The 18,309-nt window shown below is 43.6% G+C and overlaps 2 protein-coding genes and 1 pseudogene across 4 annotated transcripts; 1 reads left to right on the top strand and 2 right to left on the bottom strand.

The window, feature by feature from the left end:
- Window positions 1-2,338: 2,338 nt before the first annotated feature.
- On the bottom strand, window positions 2,339-7,043 carry LOC148296446 (uncharacterized). Its single transcript, XM_088248528.1, has 4 exons — window positions 6,988-7,043; window positions 5,014-6,886; window positions 3,873-4,930; window positions 2,339-3,824 (listed from the first exon to the last, which is right to left on the bottom strand). Exons 1-4 carry the CDS (start codon window positions 7,041-7,043, stop codon window positions 2,339-2,341), a joined length of 4,473 nt encoding a protein of 1,490 aa, XP_088104654.1.
- A 3,404-nt stretch (window positions 7,044-10,447) lies between these two features.
- Window positions 10,448-15,488, top strand: LOC148296447 (TMV resistance protein N-like). 3 transcript variants are annotated; one of them, XM_088247918.1, is made up of 6 exons: window positions 10,449-11,251; window positions 11,682-12,744; window positions 12,874-13,146; window positions 13,280-14,005; window positions 14,098-14,852; window positions 15,047-15,488. In XM_088247918.1, the coding sequence occupies exons 1-6, from the start codon at window positions 10,668-10,670 to the stop codon at window positions 15,051-15,053; spliced, it is 3,408 nt and encodes a 1,135-aa protein (XP_088104044.1). In that variant the 5' UTR covers window positions 10,449-10,667; the 3' UTR covers window positions 15,054-15,488. The 3 variants fall into 3 exon arrangements, with proteins under 3 accessions (XP_088104043.1, XP_088104044.1, XP_088104045.1); XM_088247917.1 differs by lacking the exon at window positions 15,047-15,488 and having other exon boundaries at window positions 10,448-11,251; window positions 14,098-14,991; XM_088247919.1 differs by lacking the exon at window positions 15,047-15,488 and having other exon boundaries at window positions 10,458-11,251; window positions 14,141-14,339.
- A 663-nt stretch (window positions 15,489-16,151) lies between these two features.
- On the bottom strand, window positions 16,152-17,394 carry LOC148296448 (AP-4 complex subunit epsilon pseudogene; annotated as a pseudogene).
- Between the last annotated feature and the right edge of the window lie 915 nt (window positions 17,395-18,309).

Here is an 18,309-nt window from a genome sequence, read left to right on the forward strand (position 1 = left end):
AGAGGCTGGGCGCGCTTTCCGTCTCCAGGCCACGGTAATCTTTAACTCCCGTTGTCTTTTTAGTTGTTGTCTTTTGTTCGGTACTAATCTGTGGCTTCACCTTTCAGGCGTCTATGGACATGTGGCTGTGCATGAAAAGGGCCATCACTGCTGCCGAACGCGCCAAACGGCTGTACGAAGAAGGCCGTTCCAAGGTTGCCGAGGCTGGGAAAGCCCTCCAGGACCACGCAAGTCTCGTGCAGGACATGCACGCTGCCGAACGGCAGATCAAAGCGCACGAGGTAAAACTTGCCGAGATGCGCGAGGCTCTGGACGGCGCGGAGCATGCGGCTAGGGATGTCGAGGAGGCCAAGGTGGCAGCGCAGACAGCACTGGAGGCTTCCGAGCGGACGAAGGCAGCAGAGGTTGAGGATGGCGTTAGCGAGGCGATTAGGAACTACCATTCCTCCGCTGAGTTCACTTCTCTGCTGGACAATGAGGTGGCCTCCGAGATGGCGGACCTAATCTATCGCTTCAAACGGTTCAACCCCGGGCAGAAGCTGAACCTGAACTTTGCTACCGATCCCCCTCCCCTACCAGAAGGTATCACAGAGGAAATGATCGAGGAGTATGAGGGGGAGGATGCCCTGGATGCCGAAGAAGGTCCTGCTGCTGCCGCTGACGCCAATGCCGAGGCTGGGGGTGGCCAATCTGCCGAAGCTTGAGTTCGGAAACCTATAATTTTAATTTTTTTTGTATATGTATGTGCTGTTGGCGACATTTCCGAACATATTTATGCCGAGAGTATTTTTAATTCAAGTAATGTTTTGTTTTTATCACTTGTGTTTTGATTTATTTTTATTTTTGGATTTCATCCATGCTTGTTACTGTCATAGGCTGATAACTGTTTAGGATAGAATTTGATTGGTCCGTTGGCCACCTAGGAGTTCATTTGCTTTGGACTAGCAAGTGTCTCTATCTTCGGTAGGCAAACCCAAAGTTGTCGTAGTACCGGCGTTGGCTCGTACATGGTAGGTATCAAATTCCAGGAGCCCTTTCTCTGTAGAGATGCCGTCGGCAAGTCTAGGGTACTGTACTGGAGATGAGAATACCGTAGGTAATTCCAGAGCATGGTACTGCCGTTGGCTCGTACCCAATGCTTGTTGCCAAGAAATTTGTAAAATTTGAAGGCATCTTGGAATCGGTAGTGAACACATAGAGTGTAGCTTTCAATTGCAGTAAGCAATCTTGCTGTGGCTCGTATATAATGAGCCCTACCGAAACATTTTTTTTTAAAAAGAATGCAGATAGGCTATAATATTCCAAACATGTGCAACTCTGGATAATCTCATTTTATATATAAGTGCCGTAGGCAAACGATACAAATTCTACCCTGCCGTTGGCTAGGGGGCTTACTTAAAATAGCTCTTGAGATGCTCCACATTCCATGGGTGACCGAGGGTCTTCCCATCTGTGCCTCGGAACCTGTAGGTGCCGGACCTGAGGATGCCGATGACTTCGTATGGTTCTTCCCAGGAAGGTCCGAGGGTTCCTTCCGTTGGGTTTTTGGTTGCAAGCGAAACCTTGCGCATAACCCAGTCTCCGATTCTGAAGGAGCGAGGCCTGACCCTTGAGTTGTAATACTGAGAGACGCGTTGTTTGTACGCTTTGTTCCGAAGGTTTGCAACCGTTCGGCGTTCCTCGATTAAGTCCAAGCTCAACGCAAGTGCGGCCTCGTTCGCCTGTGGCTCGAAACCTGCCGTTCGGTAAGACGACTCGCCGATCTCAACTGGGAAGACGGCTTCCGAGCCGAATGCAAGGCTGAAGGGGGTCTCCCCCGTGGAGGTTCGGTATGACGTTCGGATGGCCCAAAGCGCTTCCGGGAGCTTCTCCGGCCAGGCGCCCTTGGCACTATTGAGTTGCCGTTTCAGAAGCTTCTTGATAATTTTGTTCACGGCCTCCACCTGTCCGTTCGACTGAGGGTGTGCTGGGGAGGCGAAGAATAGGTTGATTTTGAGGCGAGTACAGAACTGCCTGAAGAGGTCCGAATCAAACTGCCTGCCGTTATCAGTGATGATGGCGTAGGGGATGCCGAAGCGGCAACAAATGTTGGTCCAGACAAACTCTTCGACCCTTGCCGCCGTTATGGTGGCTAAGGCTTCGGCCTCAATCCACTTCGTGAAATAGTCCACGGCAACGATTGCATACTTAACCTGTCCCTTGTCCTGCGGCATCGGACCGATTAGGTCGAGTCCCCATTGGGCGAACGGCCATGGACTTACGATCGGCGTAAGGGGTTCGGCTGGCAGGTGCGGAATATTGCCGAACCGTTGGCATTTGTTGCACTTCTTCACCATCGCTATTGCATCCCGATGCATCGACGGCAAATAGTAGCCCTGCCGGAAGGCTTTGTGGGCCAGGGATCTGAATCGGAATGGTCGCCGTAGACACCACTGTGGATCTCCCGAAGGACATATTCACCTTGCTCTTCGGTGATGCATTTCATGTAGGGGGTAGTGTAGCCACGTTTGTACAGAATGTCGTTGATGACGATGTACCTTGCCGATCGGTAACACAGCTGCCTTGCCTTGGCCTTGTCTTCAGGGAGGGTGCCGTTCGTCAGGTAAGCATGGATAGGCGACATCCATGTGTTGTTATACTCTATAGCGCAGATCTCGGCAACGGTGGTGCTTGGCAGGGTCAGTATCTCGACGGGGATCTTCCGACCCACTTTGTCGTTGATTGCCGAAGCCAGCCTAGCGAGGGCGTCGGCATGACTGTTCTCGTTTCTTGGTATCTGCCGAATCTCATACGCCTGGAATTTGTTTAGCAGTTGGTGTGCTGCCGTGAGGTACGCCGACATTGATGCGTCTTTCGCTGCGAAATCGGCAGTTACCTGGTTCACTATCAGCTGCAAGTCGCTGTAGATGCTAATCTGAATTGCCCCCATGCTTCTGGTGAGCCGTAGGCCGGCCAAGAGTGCCTCATATTCGGCTTCGTTGTTGAACGTTCGGAAGCCAAACCTGATGGCATATTCAATTTTGGCTCCATCGGAGGCGGTGAGTACCAGGCCAGCTCCGCACCCTTGTTGGTTTGCCGAACCATCCACATGTAGGATCCAGAGAGGAATTGACTGGTCGAGACGGCTACCGTTCGGTAGGCTTTCCTGTGGAGGGGTTTTTCCAGGTTCTGATGCCTCTGAAGGTGTTAGTTCAGCGATGAAGTCTGCCACGGCCTGTCCTTTTTCAGTAGGCCTGGGTTTGAATTGTACGTCGAATTCTCCTAACTCAATTGCCCATTTCACCAGCCTACCGGACGTTTCTGGTTTTTGAAAAACCTGCCGAAGGGGCTGGTTGGTTAGGACGATGATGGTGTGCGCCTGAAAATAGGGGCTCAACCACCGGGCAGAAACGACCAGAGCTAAAGCCAGCTGTTCGAGTGGGGGGTACCGAGACTCTGCCCCTTGTAGGGCCTTACTGACGTAGAAGATCGGTAGTTCTGCCTTCTCCGGTATGCGTATTAATACTGAGCTGATGGCAGTTCCAGATACCGATAGGTAGAGAGAGAGGATTTCCCCTAGGATGGGTTTTGATAGTAGCGGAGCTCTGCCCATGTAGTCCTTCAAGTCTTGAAACGCCTTATCGCATTCGGTAGTCCACTCTATATGATGTTTGCCCCCTTTCAAGGCTTTGAAGAACGGTGCACACTTATCTGTGGCCTTGGAGATGAAGCGAGTGAGGGCTGCCACTCGTCCGGTAAGGCTCTGGATGTCCTTTTGTGTCTTCGGCACCTCCATGTTGATTATGGCTTTGATTTTGTCGGGGTTCGCCTCAATGCCCCTCTGGCTGATCATGAAACCGAGGAATCTCCCCGAAGATACGCCGAAGGCACACTTCGTCGGGTTGAGTCTCATTCGGTAATCCTTCAAGATGGTGAACATGAGGGATAGGTTCGCCAGATGTTCACCGGCCGTTCGGCTCTTTACTAGCATGTCATCCACATAGACCTCCATTGTGCTGCCGATCTGCTCAGCGAAGATTCGGTTGACCAGTCTCTGGTAGGTTGCCCCCGCATTCTTCAAGCCGAACGGCATGACGTTATAGCAGTATAGGCCTTTGTCTGTTATGAACGCCGTGTGTTCGCTATCGGCAGGGTACATGAAGTTCTGGTTGTATCCAGAGTATGCGTCCATGAAGCTGAGCAATTCGTGACCGGCAGTGGCGTTAACCAGCTGGTCGATGCGTGGCAACGGGAATCTGTCCTTCGGACAGGCCTGATTGAGGTCGGTATAGTCCTGGCACATTCGCCATCCGCCCTTTGCCTTCCGAACCATGACTGAGTTTGCCAGCCATTCCGGGTATATGGCCTCCCGTATGAAGCCTATGGTCATGAGTTTGTCCACTTCGTTCTTCATAGCTTCATATTGTTCGGCATCGTAAGATCGGCGCTTTTGCCTGACAGGTTTGAATGCCGGAGAGATGCTCAGCTTGTGGCTGATGATATCAGGAGATATGTCCGGCATGTCGTTGTAGGACGAGGCAAAGACTTCTGAGTTCTGCCGAAGGAACTGGATGAATTCGGCACGGAGGGTGGCGTTTAGCATGGTACCGATCCGGACGCACCGGTCCGGCTGACTATCGTCTAGTGCCACGGTTTCGAGATCCTCGGCAGGTTGTGCCACTGGGGTAGGTGTTTCCTCCCTTGGATCGTCTACCGGTTCATTGCCGTTCGGCAAGTCTGCGACCGTGAAGTTGGGAATTTCATGAGTAGCATATGGGGGGACAAGTGAGCCTTTATCGCCGTGAGTGCCGTCCGGCCGACTATAACGTTGTATGCCGTCGGGCAGTCCACCACAAGGAACTGGTCGTAGACCATGGTCCTTCGTGGGGCTATGCCAAAAGCTATCGGCAGGCTGACGCTGCCGATCGGTTGGACCAAGTCTCCCGAAAAGCTGAGGAGAGACAAGAGTTGCCGGTTGACTTGGCTGTCATCTATCCCGAGCTCTTTAAACGCATCGGCGAAGATGACGTTTACCGAACTGCCAGTGTCGATCAGGATTCGTCCGACATCGAATTCGGCGATCTCGGCCCGGATGATCATGGGGTCGTCATGCGGGTAGATGATCCCCTCCTCTTCTTCCTCGGAGAAGGTGATGGGTTCCCATCGGACCTTCGGCATCTTAGTGTGCCGACTGCTTTCAATGCCGAGGACCTGAGGGTATTGGGCCACTCTGACATATTGTTTTCTCGACCGATTAGATGACCCTGCAAGGGTCGGACCTCCACTGATGGTGCTAATCATGTTGATTTGCCGATTGGCGTTCGGTACCGGCGCCTGTTGCGGCCTGGCTATGTACTGATGCAGCTTGCCCTCCCGAATGAGCCGCTCGACGATTTTTCGCAAGCTGATGCAGTCCTCAGTGTTGTGGCTATTCTGCTGGTGGTATCGGCAGAATTTCCCTGTGTCCCGGCCGTCCTGCCGACTAGGCTTTCGGAAAGCTGGCTTCGGGATGATCTCATTTTCGTTCATCAGCCCCGCTTCGTAGGAAGTATTGAGCAGGGTGAATACTTCTGCCCCCTGGTTATGCGCCGGTAGTGGCGCTCGGTAGTTGTCTCTGCCGTACCTGCTCTTGTTTTTCTTGGAATGCCCCTTTTGAGAGCTTCCGGCATCTTTGCGCTTGTGGCTTTCAGAGTACTCGGCGGGTTGTGCTGTCGAAGCGAACGGCGATGCCTGTACCATTGCGGGTCGCTGTATCTGTTCGTTTTGCCGAGCCGTGGCCTCGGCCTTCGAATTGAAATACTCGACTTTGACGTGGATTGCCGCTTGCTTCATGAGCTCGTCGTATGTACGCCAATTGCTGCTGTGTACCAGATACCGAAAGTGTGAGGACCGTAGGCCACTCTTGAAGGCGTCGTAGGCTGCCCTGTCATCGGTATCCGGACATCTCGAGTATTCATGGCTAAATCGTGCGGCATATTCACGCAACGGCTCGTCATCCCTCTGCCGGATGGTATACAGGTCATCGGCAGAGTACAACCTGTCCGTCTGAATCATGAAATGGTTTAGGAAGATTTGCTTCAGCTCGTCGAAGGAATCGACTGTCCCCGGTTCCAAACGGTAGAACCAATTCAGAGCCGCCGCTGTGAGCGAAGAGGGGAACAATAGGCAGAGTCCTTCGTCGCTCAGCCCTCGGCACCCTACAGCCGATTGGAAAGAATGTAGGTGCGTCAGTGGATCCTCCACTCCTGTGTAGGCGGTTATGCACAGGGGCTGCACGTCTCTGTCCTGCCGAGAGTGCCTTATGCGCTCGGTAAAGGGTCCCGGGCGAAGTCTTCCCCAGTCTGGCTCCTGCAATCGTGTCCGATCGTCCTCCATCTTCTGTACCCTCTGTAGGAGAAGGCGGATTACCGGATCCCGGCTCGGAATTTCTTCCGTAGTGTGATGCTCTGATTGCGGGGGGTATCCGATCGGATTGACCTCTGAGTGCTTCGTTGGTGTTGCCGAACGGTAGGTTGACGACCGATTTGGGGAAGGGGCGTACTCATGGTCAGACTCCGCTGATGATTCTAAAACTTGTATCCTCCGTATTGGCGACTTTCTCCCCAGACTCCTCATTCGGGGATCGTTCAGGTGTGCATTTATCCTGATCGGCGACTCCTGCCTTTCGGTTCGCCTCTCGGACTCCCGATCCCACAGCCTATGGCGACAGTCAGAATAGACCTTCTTCGGCACATGGGGCTTATTTTTCGGTGCCGGGACTACCAACTGTTTCGACGGCGCAGGCGTTGCCTTTGCCGCCTTTTTGCCCTTCTTCTGCCGATGAGGAGTCTGTAAGCTCTGGGATGATCGATCGGTCTGAATATTTTGCGTTTGCTGCTGGTTGAGCAACTGTTGTGTTTCGTCCACTCTGGACGAGAGGAAATTGTTGTGTTCCTGTAACCTAGCTATATCCTACCGAAGGGACGTGACTTGGGCTAAAAGTTCCGCATTTTCTGCGGTTTGGAGTACAGGGGGTTAGTTGCCGACGTGTATGGGGGCAGCGCGGGGCTAGCTCCTCCAGGCATGCCGAACGGTACTCCCTCATGTGGCAAGAACGTAGTTTTCGAGTTGGTTCCCATATGTTTGGGATAAAGGGTCGATTTTATCGTTTCCCACAAACGGCGCCAAACTGTTGACGCCAAAAAGTGGTTCTCTGACTTTGAGGGTCAACTTAATAATTTTATGCCTTCGGTATCCTAGAGGCCTCAGTAGGGAGCGTGATCTGCAAAATGAGAGAACGCTCGGTAAGACCCAAGGCACCGGTGTGGTACCGGCCGAAGGCTCTCCGATGCTTAAGTAAGTTCGGATATAGAAAGTTCAACTGATAGATCAATAGGCTTGTATGCCGTAAGTTCTGACTACCTCTATTTTGGGATAGTTGGCCTCTTTTATAGGCCTTGGGAGGTGTGCACTTTGTTGATAATTTCGATGTGGGACTGTGGACGTCGATGGGGAGCATGCCATGTGTCCCATGAGAGGGTGTTGCTCTAATGGAGCGATCGGTAGGCAGGGTACCGAGGGCGCCCCTGACCAAGCTCGATCTCCTCCACATGTCTTGTTTTTATTGGCTGTTTATTTTGGGTGTAAACAGCCTCAAATGTGAAGTCGACATAGAGCTCATTTCCCAATCAAAAAGTAAACGTTTTATCATGTATTGAAAGAAAGCAGATCTTTTCACCCAAAAAAAAAAAGGCAGATCTTGAAAAAAGACAAGAAGTTGCCTTGAAGGTTCCTTACCCACTTTTACTTTTGTATTTAAAAAAGAAATTTCAGCGTTTGATGACTTTTGTAGGTGCCAATGTAGGCTCATTTGTACTATTTAGCAATACTGGCCATGTGCCCTCTCACCTTTAGTAAGTTGTATACTATATAAATTAAAGACCGCGTCAGTAAGAAAAGAAAATTCAGCGTTTTTTTCGACCGAGAAAAAAAAAAAAAAATTCAGCGTTTGATGACTTTAAGCTGAAACGAAAGCTACTCCACATGGAAGGTGGTAGGAAACTGCTTCGTCACTCCCTCGTAAATCTAACCAGAGCGCCACTGCCATACCCAATTCTTTGAGCTTCTCTTTACTTTTAATTATCTGCCTCCTATATATGACCACTCAACTAGTCTCTTCTTCTCCTTCTTCTCATTCTCTTTCTTGTTGCTGTAATTATTATTTTTTTTGTTAATCTAGTCAAATTTCTATGTTTTCTTATATATTCTTTTGTTTTTTTTATTTATTACAAATATCTCAAAATAAATCTATGTTAATTGTATCAACGAACGATGGATCCAAGGCCAAACTTACATGACAATAACGGATATAAACAAAATTTTGTTTTATTTCTATAAATAAACAAAATTCTATTTAACCCAAACACAAAAATAAAAAGTAATTGAAACCTCTAATCTAAGAGAAAACAGTAAAAACAGTTTATATGCACATACAAATATATAATATTAAAAACCATAGGGGAAGGATATAAATATTACAAAGATACAAATATTATGTATACCAATACATGAAATATGTTTTGTTGTGAATTTTTCTCTTTATCGGGGCTAATTTAGATAAAAAAGTCATTATATAGCATAAGAAGTGGGGACCCCTAGTAGCCATACACAAAGTCCGCCTTGTACTCAAGTGTTTTTCACCAACTTCGGACAATTAGGTTCATTAGACCATCTGCAATAGTCAAGATCAATGCAATTTTATTGTATGAAATTGAACTAAAATAGTAAAGTGTCACTTGCAATTGTGTGATTTAGTTCATTGCAACAGTATGTGATCAGAGTTGGTCCTAAGCTCTCAAAGGCCTAGGGAGAAAATCTAAAGTATGCTTATGTACACACATTAATAACTGAAACTGTAGTTGTTTTTTTTTTTTTAATAAACTAAGCATTGATTTTTTTAAGAAAATATTTTTCTAAAGATCCTTTTTAGACTTTGAGCTATGTCTTAATTTTCTTTTTTGTCTCTTTATGATTTCTAGAGTTTTAAATTTTATATTAAACAGAACTAATGACAATAAAAATCTAAACAATCACCACAACAAGTTAGAGGCAATAGCAATAAATCAACTAAAAATATGATCAATCACACTCAAGCATGAAATGTTCAACTCTAATAATTTAACTAATAAACAGAGAACAACATAACATCTGGATTTTGAGCATATTTTTCCTTTCAAATATAATCACATAAAACTAAACAAAACATTCGGTTCTCATCCTCTAAACATTCAATGCTTGTATAAAATAAAATAAAAACATTCAAATCAACTTAAAATATAAAAAAAGTTAAGAAAACTAACAAAACATATTGACAGAAGATAGTGAGTGAGTAAAAGAAAGAGTTCCAACTAGTCTATGAGGCCTTCTCCAATTTATTTGTGGCTAAGCTTATATTTTCACCCTTCAAAATACAATTATTCATGTATTACCCGAACTCAAATAGCTTTTTTCTCCAACCTTGCAGACTCAAAATTTGACCCCATAGCTTTATTAAATTGTTAAAAAAATGGTTTAACTCTCTTTTTTTGGGCTTAATTATTGATATATCCCTTAAACTTAATTTGAGTCTCATTTTGTCCCTAAAACTCAATTTGTCTCACTTTACCCTACAGATTAGAATTTTGTGTCTCATTTTGCCACATTGGTTAACTCAGTCAAAAAAATCTGTTAAGTATGCTCACAAGGCACATGTTGAGCGCACTTGATAATTTATGTGGTTTGCCACGTTTACAAAAAATATATATTAATAAAGAAGTATTTAATATTCTCAAATGTTAAATGGACATTACAAATTCAATTTAAAATTAAAAAACTACAAATCCGGAAAGAAAAAAAAAAATTTGAAACATACCAAACCCACACAACCCACCCTACCCCAGGACATGCACTTGTAAGAGACTTGTCCGCCTCGGGGTCTTCTTTGAATTTTTGTGCCATTTAAAAAACCACAATGACTCAATTTTAGTAATGCAGATTAAGGGTTAATTTTGACAAAAGTACTTGCGGAATTGGTGCCTTCTCGCTCAAACTTGCAAAAAAAATGGACAATTGAAGGGTATTTTTGGACAATTGGTGCCTTCCTGCTCAAACTAAATTACAACATAAAAAATTTAGAGCTTCAAATATAAAGTCCCAAACATAGAGCCCCGTTGAGAGAGAGAATACATTTTCTAGGTGCCATGTACTGAAAGAAAAAGAGACACAATCACAAACCAGCCTTAATAATAGTGAGGAGGTCTTAGTCAAAAAGTAGACGTTCCATCATGTATGACAGAAAACACATCTAGGAAAAAGGGACGGGAAGTTGTTTTGAAGGTTCCTTACCTATAGATGCTTCAGCGTTTGATGACTTGAAGTTGAAACGAAAGTTCCTCACACCTTTAACTTAATCACGTCCACATTGAAGGTTGTAGGAAAGTGTGTCGTCAAGCCCTCATAAATCTAACCAGGGCGCCACTACCATACCCAATTCTTTGAGCTTCTCTTCAGTTGATCTTGATGAATGTACAAGTTAGTTAAGCTTGGCACATGGAGAGCACGTGAGTTTGTTGAGTTTGTTTAAGCCCTAAGCTATTTGTCATGCATATATAAGCTTAGTTCTTACTGTATCGTTTTATTAAGATTCTCTCTGCTTCTTCTTCAATTCTTCAATGTTCTCCAAATTCTTATCCAGGTTTATGGGGAGTTGGGTTGCTCAACCTCAACTTCCTTCAGATCTGCCCCCTATGACCACTCAACCAGTCTCTTCTTCTCCTCCTTCTTCTTCTTTCACTCATGATTCATCATGGACATATGATGTGTTTTTGAGTTTTAGAGGTGAGGATACACGCACCAATTTTACAGATCATTTGTACAAGGCCTTGTGTGATAAGGGCATCTATACCTTCATTGATCGAGAGCTTGTAAGAGGAGAAGAAATATCGCCAGCCCTTGTCAAAGCAATTGAAGAATCAAGAATTTCTCTCATTGTATTCTCTGAAAACTATGCATCTTCCAGGTGGTGCTTGGATGAACTTGTCAAGATCCTTCAATGTAAACAGTCAAAGCAACAAATAGTTTTGCCCATTTTTTACAAGGTGGATCCATCTCATGTGCGAAAGCAAACAAATAGTTTTGGAGATGCATTTAAAGGCCTTATTCAAAGCAAATTCAAGGATGACAAGCAAATTCAAGGATGGAGGAAAGCTCTTACGGAAGCAGCAAATTTGTCTGGATGGCATTTCGAGGAGGGAGCGTATGTTTCTATCTTTATCATTTTCAAGTTTAAATTTTTTTTTCTCTCTTCTTTCTCTAGTTACACATTTAATTGTTACTCATTATTAAAGAAAAGTATCCTTTTGTAAAAATATTAAATTGTAGGGAGAAGATCCTTTTTTTTTCTTTTTTCTTTTAATTTAATATTTTCGATAGCTGTAGGGCATTATGTTTAATTTAGTGTCTTCATTCTATATTTCAGGGTTATCTATCTTTTTCAAGTTAACTTAATTTCTTTTTCTTTTTTACTTTGGTTACATTTAATTGTTACTCATTAAAGAAAAGTATTCTTTTGTAAAAGATGTGGAAATGCTTTGGTTACTTTGGTTACATTTAATTGTTACTTCAGTATGTCGTGTTCTTTTGCGTGGTTGGATATTTAAATGTGTCTAATTTGGTTAAACTGGCAGTTATGAAGCTACATTTATCAACAACATTGTTGATGGAATCTTGAGCCGAGTATTGAGACGCACATATTGGAATGTGGCCAACCACCTAGTTGGAATCCAGTCTCATGTACAAAATGTGAAAAAGCTTTTAAATGGTGGTGGGAATGGTTGTTGCATGGTTGGGATATGGGGGACATCTGGAATAGGCAAGACAACAATTGCAAAAGCTATATGGAATGCAATTGCCCATGAGTTTGAAGGAGGTTGTTTCTTGCCAAAAGTTAGAGAAGGAAGCTTAGTCCAGCTACAGGAGACTCTTCTTGATAAGATTCTAGGCAAAAATTGGAAAATTCAGAGTGTTGATGAAGGAATTGGTGTTATAAAAGAACGGCTGAGGCATAAAAAGATTCTCTTAATTCTTGACGATGCGGACCAATTGGAGCAGTTGGAAAAATTGGCTGGAGATGATTGGTTTGGTGAGGGTAGTAGAGTAATCATTACTACAAAAAATAGGAGATTGCTTGAGAATCGTGAAATTGAGTTGATATACGAGGTGAAGAAGTTAGATTACAACCAAGGTCTTGAGCTTTTCAGTTGGCATGCATTCCGAAGAAGTGAACCTCCAGAAGATTATTTGGAACTCGCACAACATGCAATAGCTTTTGCTGATGGCCTTCCACTAGCTCTAACAATTTTAGGTTCTCATCTTCGTGGTATAGATATACGACGTTGGCAAGTTATATTAGATGATTACGAAGGAGAACCTTATACTCATATTGAAAGAATACTTCAAAAAAGTTATGATGCCTTGGATCATCGCACAAAAGAATATTTTCTCGACATTGCATGTTTCTTCAATGGTGAATATAAGGACTATGTGCTACAAATAGTACCCCAAAAATTCATTGAAGAATTCGTTGATAAGGCATTGATAACTATTGAATGGAATTATAGGATTTTAATGCACGACTTGCTAGCAAACCTGGGCAAGGATATAGTTCACAAAGAATCCCCCAATGATCCTGGCCAGTGTAGTAGATTGTGGTTTTACAAGGATGTCAAACAAGTTCTAATGGAAAGTACAGTAAGTATCACGTGTTATTATATTCAATTTGACAAGAAAGAATACCTTATGTTTCCTTAATTTTCTTAACAAAATGTGCTTGCATTTGTACTATGACTTCGTTTACTAATTAATGCTTTTCCATCTTAGGGAACAAGAAATATTAAAGGCATCATGGTGAAGCTTCCAGAACCAGTTGAGATAACCTTAAATCCAGAATGCTTCCGTAATATGGTAAATCTTCAAATTTTCATAAACCGTAATGCATCTCTATGTGGGCACATTAACTATCTGCCCAATGCGTTAAGAATTATTGATTGGCCTAGTTGTCAGTTACAATCTTTGCCATCCGAATTTCATCCAGAACATCTTGTTGTGTTCAATATGCCTGGCGGTAGTATCAGACGATTGGTGAAATTGAAGGTAACAATTTAAATTAATTACTTATTTATTATTATTTCAAATAGAGTTCTTATTTTTAGGGAAAAAAAATCTAAAATTGTTTTTTTTAAGGGTGTGATTTGATAATTTCCTATTTTATGTTTTTGTGTCACAGCATATGCCACAGCTGACATCTATGAATTTACGTGGTTGTCAATTCTTAGAAAAAATTCCTGACTTATCCGGAATCCCAAACATAAAGTACTTGATTCTAAGTGAGTGTACAAGTTTGGTTGAGATTGATAATTCTGTTGGACTCCTTGATAAACTTGTTGAATTACATCTCGGTGGATGCGTTAAGCTTATGAGGTTTGGAACAAGACTTAGATTGAAATCTCTTGAAAAACTTGATCTTTCGAATTGCAAAAGGCTTGAGAGTTTCCCAGAAATAGAATTCGAGATGGAATCACTACGGATATTGGATATGCAAGAAAGTGGCATAAGAGAATTGCCTCTATCAATTTCATATCTTACTGGGCTTCAATCATTGGATCTTAGTGGATGCTTCAATCTTACTGGGCTTGAATTACGGCTGCTTTATTGCTGGTCCACATTAGTAGTACTTCATCTAGCTGGATACAATTTTGTCACGCTTCCGGAATGCATTAGCAAATTTGTGAGCTTGGGCTTGCTTAACTTGCGTGATTGCAATAGTCTTCTAGAAATTCCACAAGAAGTGCTTCCACCAAGAGTAAGTATGGTATTCCTGGATAACTGCACATCATTGGAGAAAATTCCAAAATTGCCACTATCATCGGAGGTTGAGTTTAAGCGTTTGAGTTTGACCAAATGCGCTAGACTACGTGGCTATGACATCACAGAAAATAGTATTCTGGATCAGGTTTCTGTCTCTTCTCTCTCTGTGTCTCTCTTTGTCTCTCCCTCTATGTTATATGGTTAAGATGATGATTGTTGTAACCAATTCTATTGTAGGTATCTTCTCATCCGCATTCTGAATTTTATATTACTCTTCCAGGCGACGAAGTACCAAAGTGGTTCACCTGTTGTAAAGAAGCAATTATTCCTCCAAGCCACAGCTACTTTTGCAACCCATGTGAAGTTTGTTTTGAAATTCCTCCAAATTTAGATTGGCAGACGTTAAGATTGGTTCTATGTGTTGTTAATAAAGGAAAGTTATATGTTGATAGAGGCATGGCAGACGCATATGTTCATATCGATAGAAAAATGGTCCAATTGACACATATGAACCCAAAGGAAACTCATGTGGATCTTCTGTGTATTCCATTATTGAATCTGAGCAAGGTAAAAAATCATGAGGCTCCATCACGTGTGGGGGAAGAACTGACGCAGTTTCAGCAGGGTAATATGTGTCAAATTATATTTGAATTCTATTTCATGCCCACACCCGTTAAAATCCTCTGCGGGGTCCACCTATTAGGCCACCAAGTTGCTGATGTCACAGTTGATAGTGGGCAAAGGCAGTGGTTGTTGCCTGATGCGATGGTAGTGGACGATGATATTCATGACGATCAACACCAAGACAACGAATTGCTTTCCTTGCCTTCAGCATCAGAGACTAGTCTTGGCAAGAGGCCTCGGTTATCAGATTTCATGGCACTTGATGATGATCATTGTGCTAACGTTGTCGACGTTGGTGATCATGAAGCTCAAAGAGGAGAGGCGGATCACCCAAAGAGGAGGCACACTGATCTTAACGAGGAGCCAAAGTATGTAAATCCATTAAATGTTGAATGATATCTTTGCATTTTCTGGTCATATATCTGCGTTTTGTGTTCAATTCAAATTTTTCTGTGCATCTCTGGGGTATATGTTGTAGTTTTCAGGGTGTGAATTTTTTTTTCTTTTTGTTTTGGGTTAAATCATTTTTCTTAGCACTCAACATTCGATATTAAATTTTCAGGCAATGAAGTTCGAAAGTGGTTTATGTAAGCCCCAGGTTCAGCTGTCGATACGAACCAAATTTCCAAGAGGTGTGTTGAGGCGCCAGCAGTTTCTGAGATTCCATTTCAAGTTGCATAAGGCAATACCTTTCTTCTCAATTGATGCATCCAGCATTTATCCGCAAATGAACAAAACTAGTTGGAAGCTGGATTTATCTAATGCTTTCATTCCACACATGTACTTTGTCTGTTTCATAATTTCCAATCAAGTTTTGTTGAAAATCAGACATTAACTGTAAACATGCATCCAAATATGCCCAACATATTTTTGCTGAAAGATTGTCTCATTGTACTAGTGATGTTGCTGGTATTTTTGTTCAAGATTTTTTGATAATCCTGCAACAAGGACATGAAATGAAAAGCTTGATGAGCAGCAAGAGTGTCATGCAGATTATGTTGTTTTCGAACTCCTGTCTAGTTTGCGAATAGATTTTGGTTCTTTGATTGGTTCTTTGAATGCCAGTTGCCGTTTGAACAGCCCTGGGACAGCTAACATCTCCAATGGCTCCATTACCCAAAAAGAATGTGGCTTTAGAAACTAAGAAAAAGAAGCCAGGAGTTATAACTTCTTTCTGTGTTCACAAAGCGCATTATAATTCTCATTGCATGACCGGATAGCTACTGTAGATGTCGAATGTCCAATTTTATCCACCAAAAATTACAAGGGGCATCTCATAGTCAAAAAGATAACTACAACTTACAATGTGAACTGACACCAAGTAAAACTTATGACAAACAGGAATAAATGTCCCCACAACACAAAAACAAAAAATCACTTCATACAGCATTATTATAACAAGAGAGAGGCACACAGCAGTGTAAATGTGGACAAATATGCACGGCAGAACCATGTGTCCATGGAGCGCTGCAAAACCAGCCACATTGCCGCAAAGAAAAAGCTCCGCATTGAAATGGCTCAAACCAACATGTTCAAGCATCACCACCTTGGTTATATTCCTACATAAGCCACTGTCTAACAAATACAGAAGCCTATACCTCATTTTTGCCACCATTCTTGGTGTATGGTGCCTTTACAGCTCTGCATGGTGGCCTTGAAACTTGTCTGAAATGAGTTGTATTTCCTATCATATAGCCAGCCACACCGAAAGACCATGCACATACCACAAAGCAAACAATCTCGAACAATCATGATCGAAAGTTTGCCATTCTGAACAGTTTTAGCCAAGCAAATCTTTAAACAAGTTGGGGTTCTGACTTGTCGGGGTCACACCCATCTGCCTTACAAGTGCATCCTTTTCCAAGGAATCTTTAGGGTTAGGACCCTTATTCAATTGTGTTACCCCACTTTGAGCAGTTCTTGTAACATTTGATAACTCAAATGCAAGATTAAACTCATCCCTATTGGTCGGCAAAGGGTCGCCAACACTGCTACTAAGCCCTCTGAGAGATGTATCTGCATATATTCCCATAATATCAGGTGTCTTAGCAGCACCAGCTGCACCATGATTTGCAGTTAATGCAACTTCAGTTTGATCAAGAAGCCCTTCTAACTGCTTGAAAGGATCTACAGTGGAAGCAGTACTACTGGTTGAGTCACCCAAATCGAGCAAGTCTGGAGAAGGTTCATGATTAACTTCAGTGTGTACAGCTGCTGCCTTTGGTACCTGGGGCTTCTCTGAAGCATGGATATTCGCCTTAGACACCTTATGGTTGGCAGAAGATGGCCTCCTCTCGGTTTTTGATGATCCCCCAAACAGTGAACTGGCAAGCTTCTGCTTTTCTGGAGAAATTTCAACCTGGGGCCTCCTTGACTCATAAGTATCACATGCTTTTGAATTTGAAGTGCTCACGCTATCTATTTGTGTGACCCCATTTGCTGATTTCTGGGAACTAGAACTAGAGGAATTTGATGCTGGGGAGGAATATGTTGGCCTACCCCATTTTCTTTGAACACCATCTAGTCGTAACTTAAGTTCCGATGATCCTGCATCTGACACAGGTGGCAATGATGCAGGCTGGCGGATCTCCCTAGCATAAGATGGTTCAGGAACTGGAACAAGCTCGGTTGAGGATGCAACTGCAGCTGGAGGAATTCTTGATGGCACTGCTGGCTTTGGAAGCTCATATGCCTCAAACCTAAGACCATGGGTTAAAGCTTCATGCTGATCTTGGTTACTGAAGTTGCTGATATTTAACATTCCAGAGCGCTCATTCTCAGGAATATAGGGCTGAGCACCTTTCTCTAGTGCTTGCTGGACATAGCCATTGAGGAATGAAAGCCTTTTATCAATCTGCAAGAGAAGATGAATATTAATATTACACAAAATAATCTTATTCAAGAAATAGATAAATAAATGGTTTCCGCATGATCCAAAATCAAGGTTTTCAAGCATATTAGAGAAATACAAATGCAAAATCCATGAAAAGAGCAACTTTTAACTAAAGGGAAGAAATAAGATGCAAGGACCAGGGACGAAGAAGTCGGGAAACTAATTAAAGCATGTCGTGTAATACCAATTAGAATCACTTGATTAACATCCAGGTATTACCAACCAAAGGCAGCTACATAAATTAAGTTTCGCCAGTATAATATGATGCATGTTGGTCAAATAAGCAATTTTAATCATTCATAAACTGATTCCGACCAGATATTCGGGCTACAACCAGATATTCATGAGCCCTGCCGATTGCGAACATACGGCATTCATCACCGACAAAGGACTTTACTGTTACAACGTCATGTCGTTCGGCCTGAAGAACGTTGGGGCAACATACCAGCGCTTGGTCAACAAAATCTTCTCTGAACTCATCGGCACCTCGATGGAAGTTTATGTGGACGACATGCTGGTTAAAAGCAAAACAGCCGATTCTCATCTTCACAACCTCTCCCTCATGTTCAATGTCTTAAAGAAGTACAACATGCATCTCAACCCAAGCAAGTGTGCCTTCAGCGTCTCTTCAGGCAAATTCCTTAGCTTCATGATCAGCCAAAGGGGCATTGAGGCCAACCCTGAAAAAATCAAGGCATTGCTCGACATGCAAATACCGAAGACACAGAAAGATATTCAGAGTCTCGCTGGGCGCGTCGCCGCTCTGGCCCGATTCATATCCAAAGCTACCGATCGGTGCGCCCCATTCTTCAAAGCCCTCAAAGGAAGCAAACGGCAGATTGTCTGGACTACCGAATGCGATCGAACCTTCCAAGATCTAAAGGCCTACATGAGCAGAGCGCCCCTGTTATCCACCCCTCTTCCCGGCGAAG

Source organism: Prunus avium, chromosome 2 (assembly GCF_965620075.1).
Source record: "Prunus avium chromosome 2, drPruAviu1.hap1.1, whole genome shotgun sequence".
Taxonomy (NCBI): Eukaryota; Viridiplantae; Streptophyta; class Magnoliopsida; order Rosales; family Rosaceae; genus Prunus; species Prunus avium.

Coding starts and splice junctions, on each gene's coding strand:
- LOC148296446 (XM_088248528.1), bottom strand. CDS start 7,043: ATGCCTGGAGGAGCTAGCCCCGCGCTGCCCCCATACACGTCGGCAACT. Junction 4,931..5,013: donor TGATCGACACTGGCAGTTCG/GTAAACGTCATC, acceptor GTCTCTCCTCAG/CTTTTCGGGAGACTTGGTCC. Junction 3,825..3,872: donor ATGAGACTCAACCCGACGAA/GTGTGCCTTCGG, acceptor TTTCATGATCAG/CCAGAGGGGCATTGAGGCGA.
- LOC148296447 (XM_088247917.1), top strand. CDS start 10,668: ATGTTCTCCAAATTCTTATCCAGGTTTATGGGGAGTTGGGTTGCTCAA. Junction 11,252..11,681: donor TGGCATTTCGAGGAGGGAGC/GTATGTTTCTAT, acceptor TTAAACTGGCAG/TTATGAAGCTACATTTATCA. Junction 12,745..12,873: donor AAGTTCTAATGGAAAGTACA/GTAAGTATCACG, acceptor TTTCCATCTTAG/GGAACAAGAAATATTAAAGG.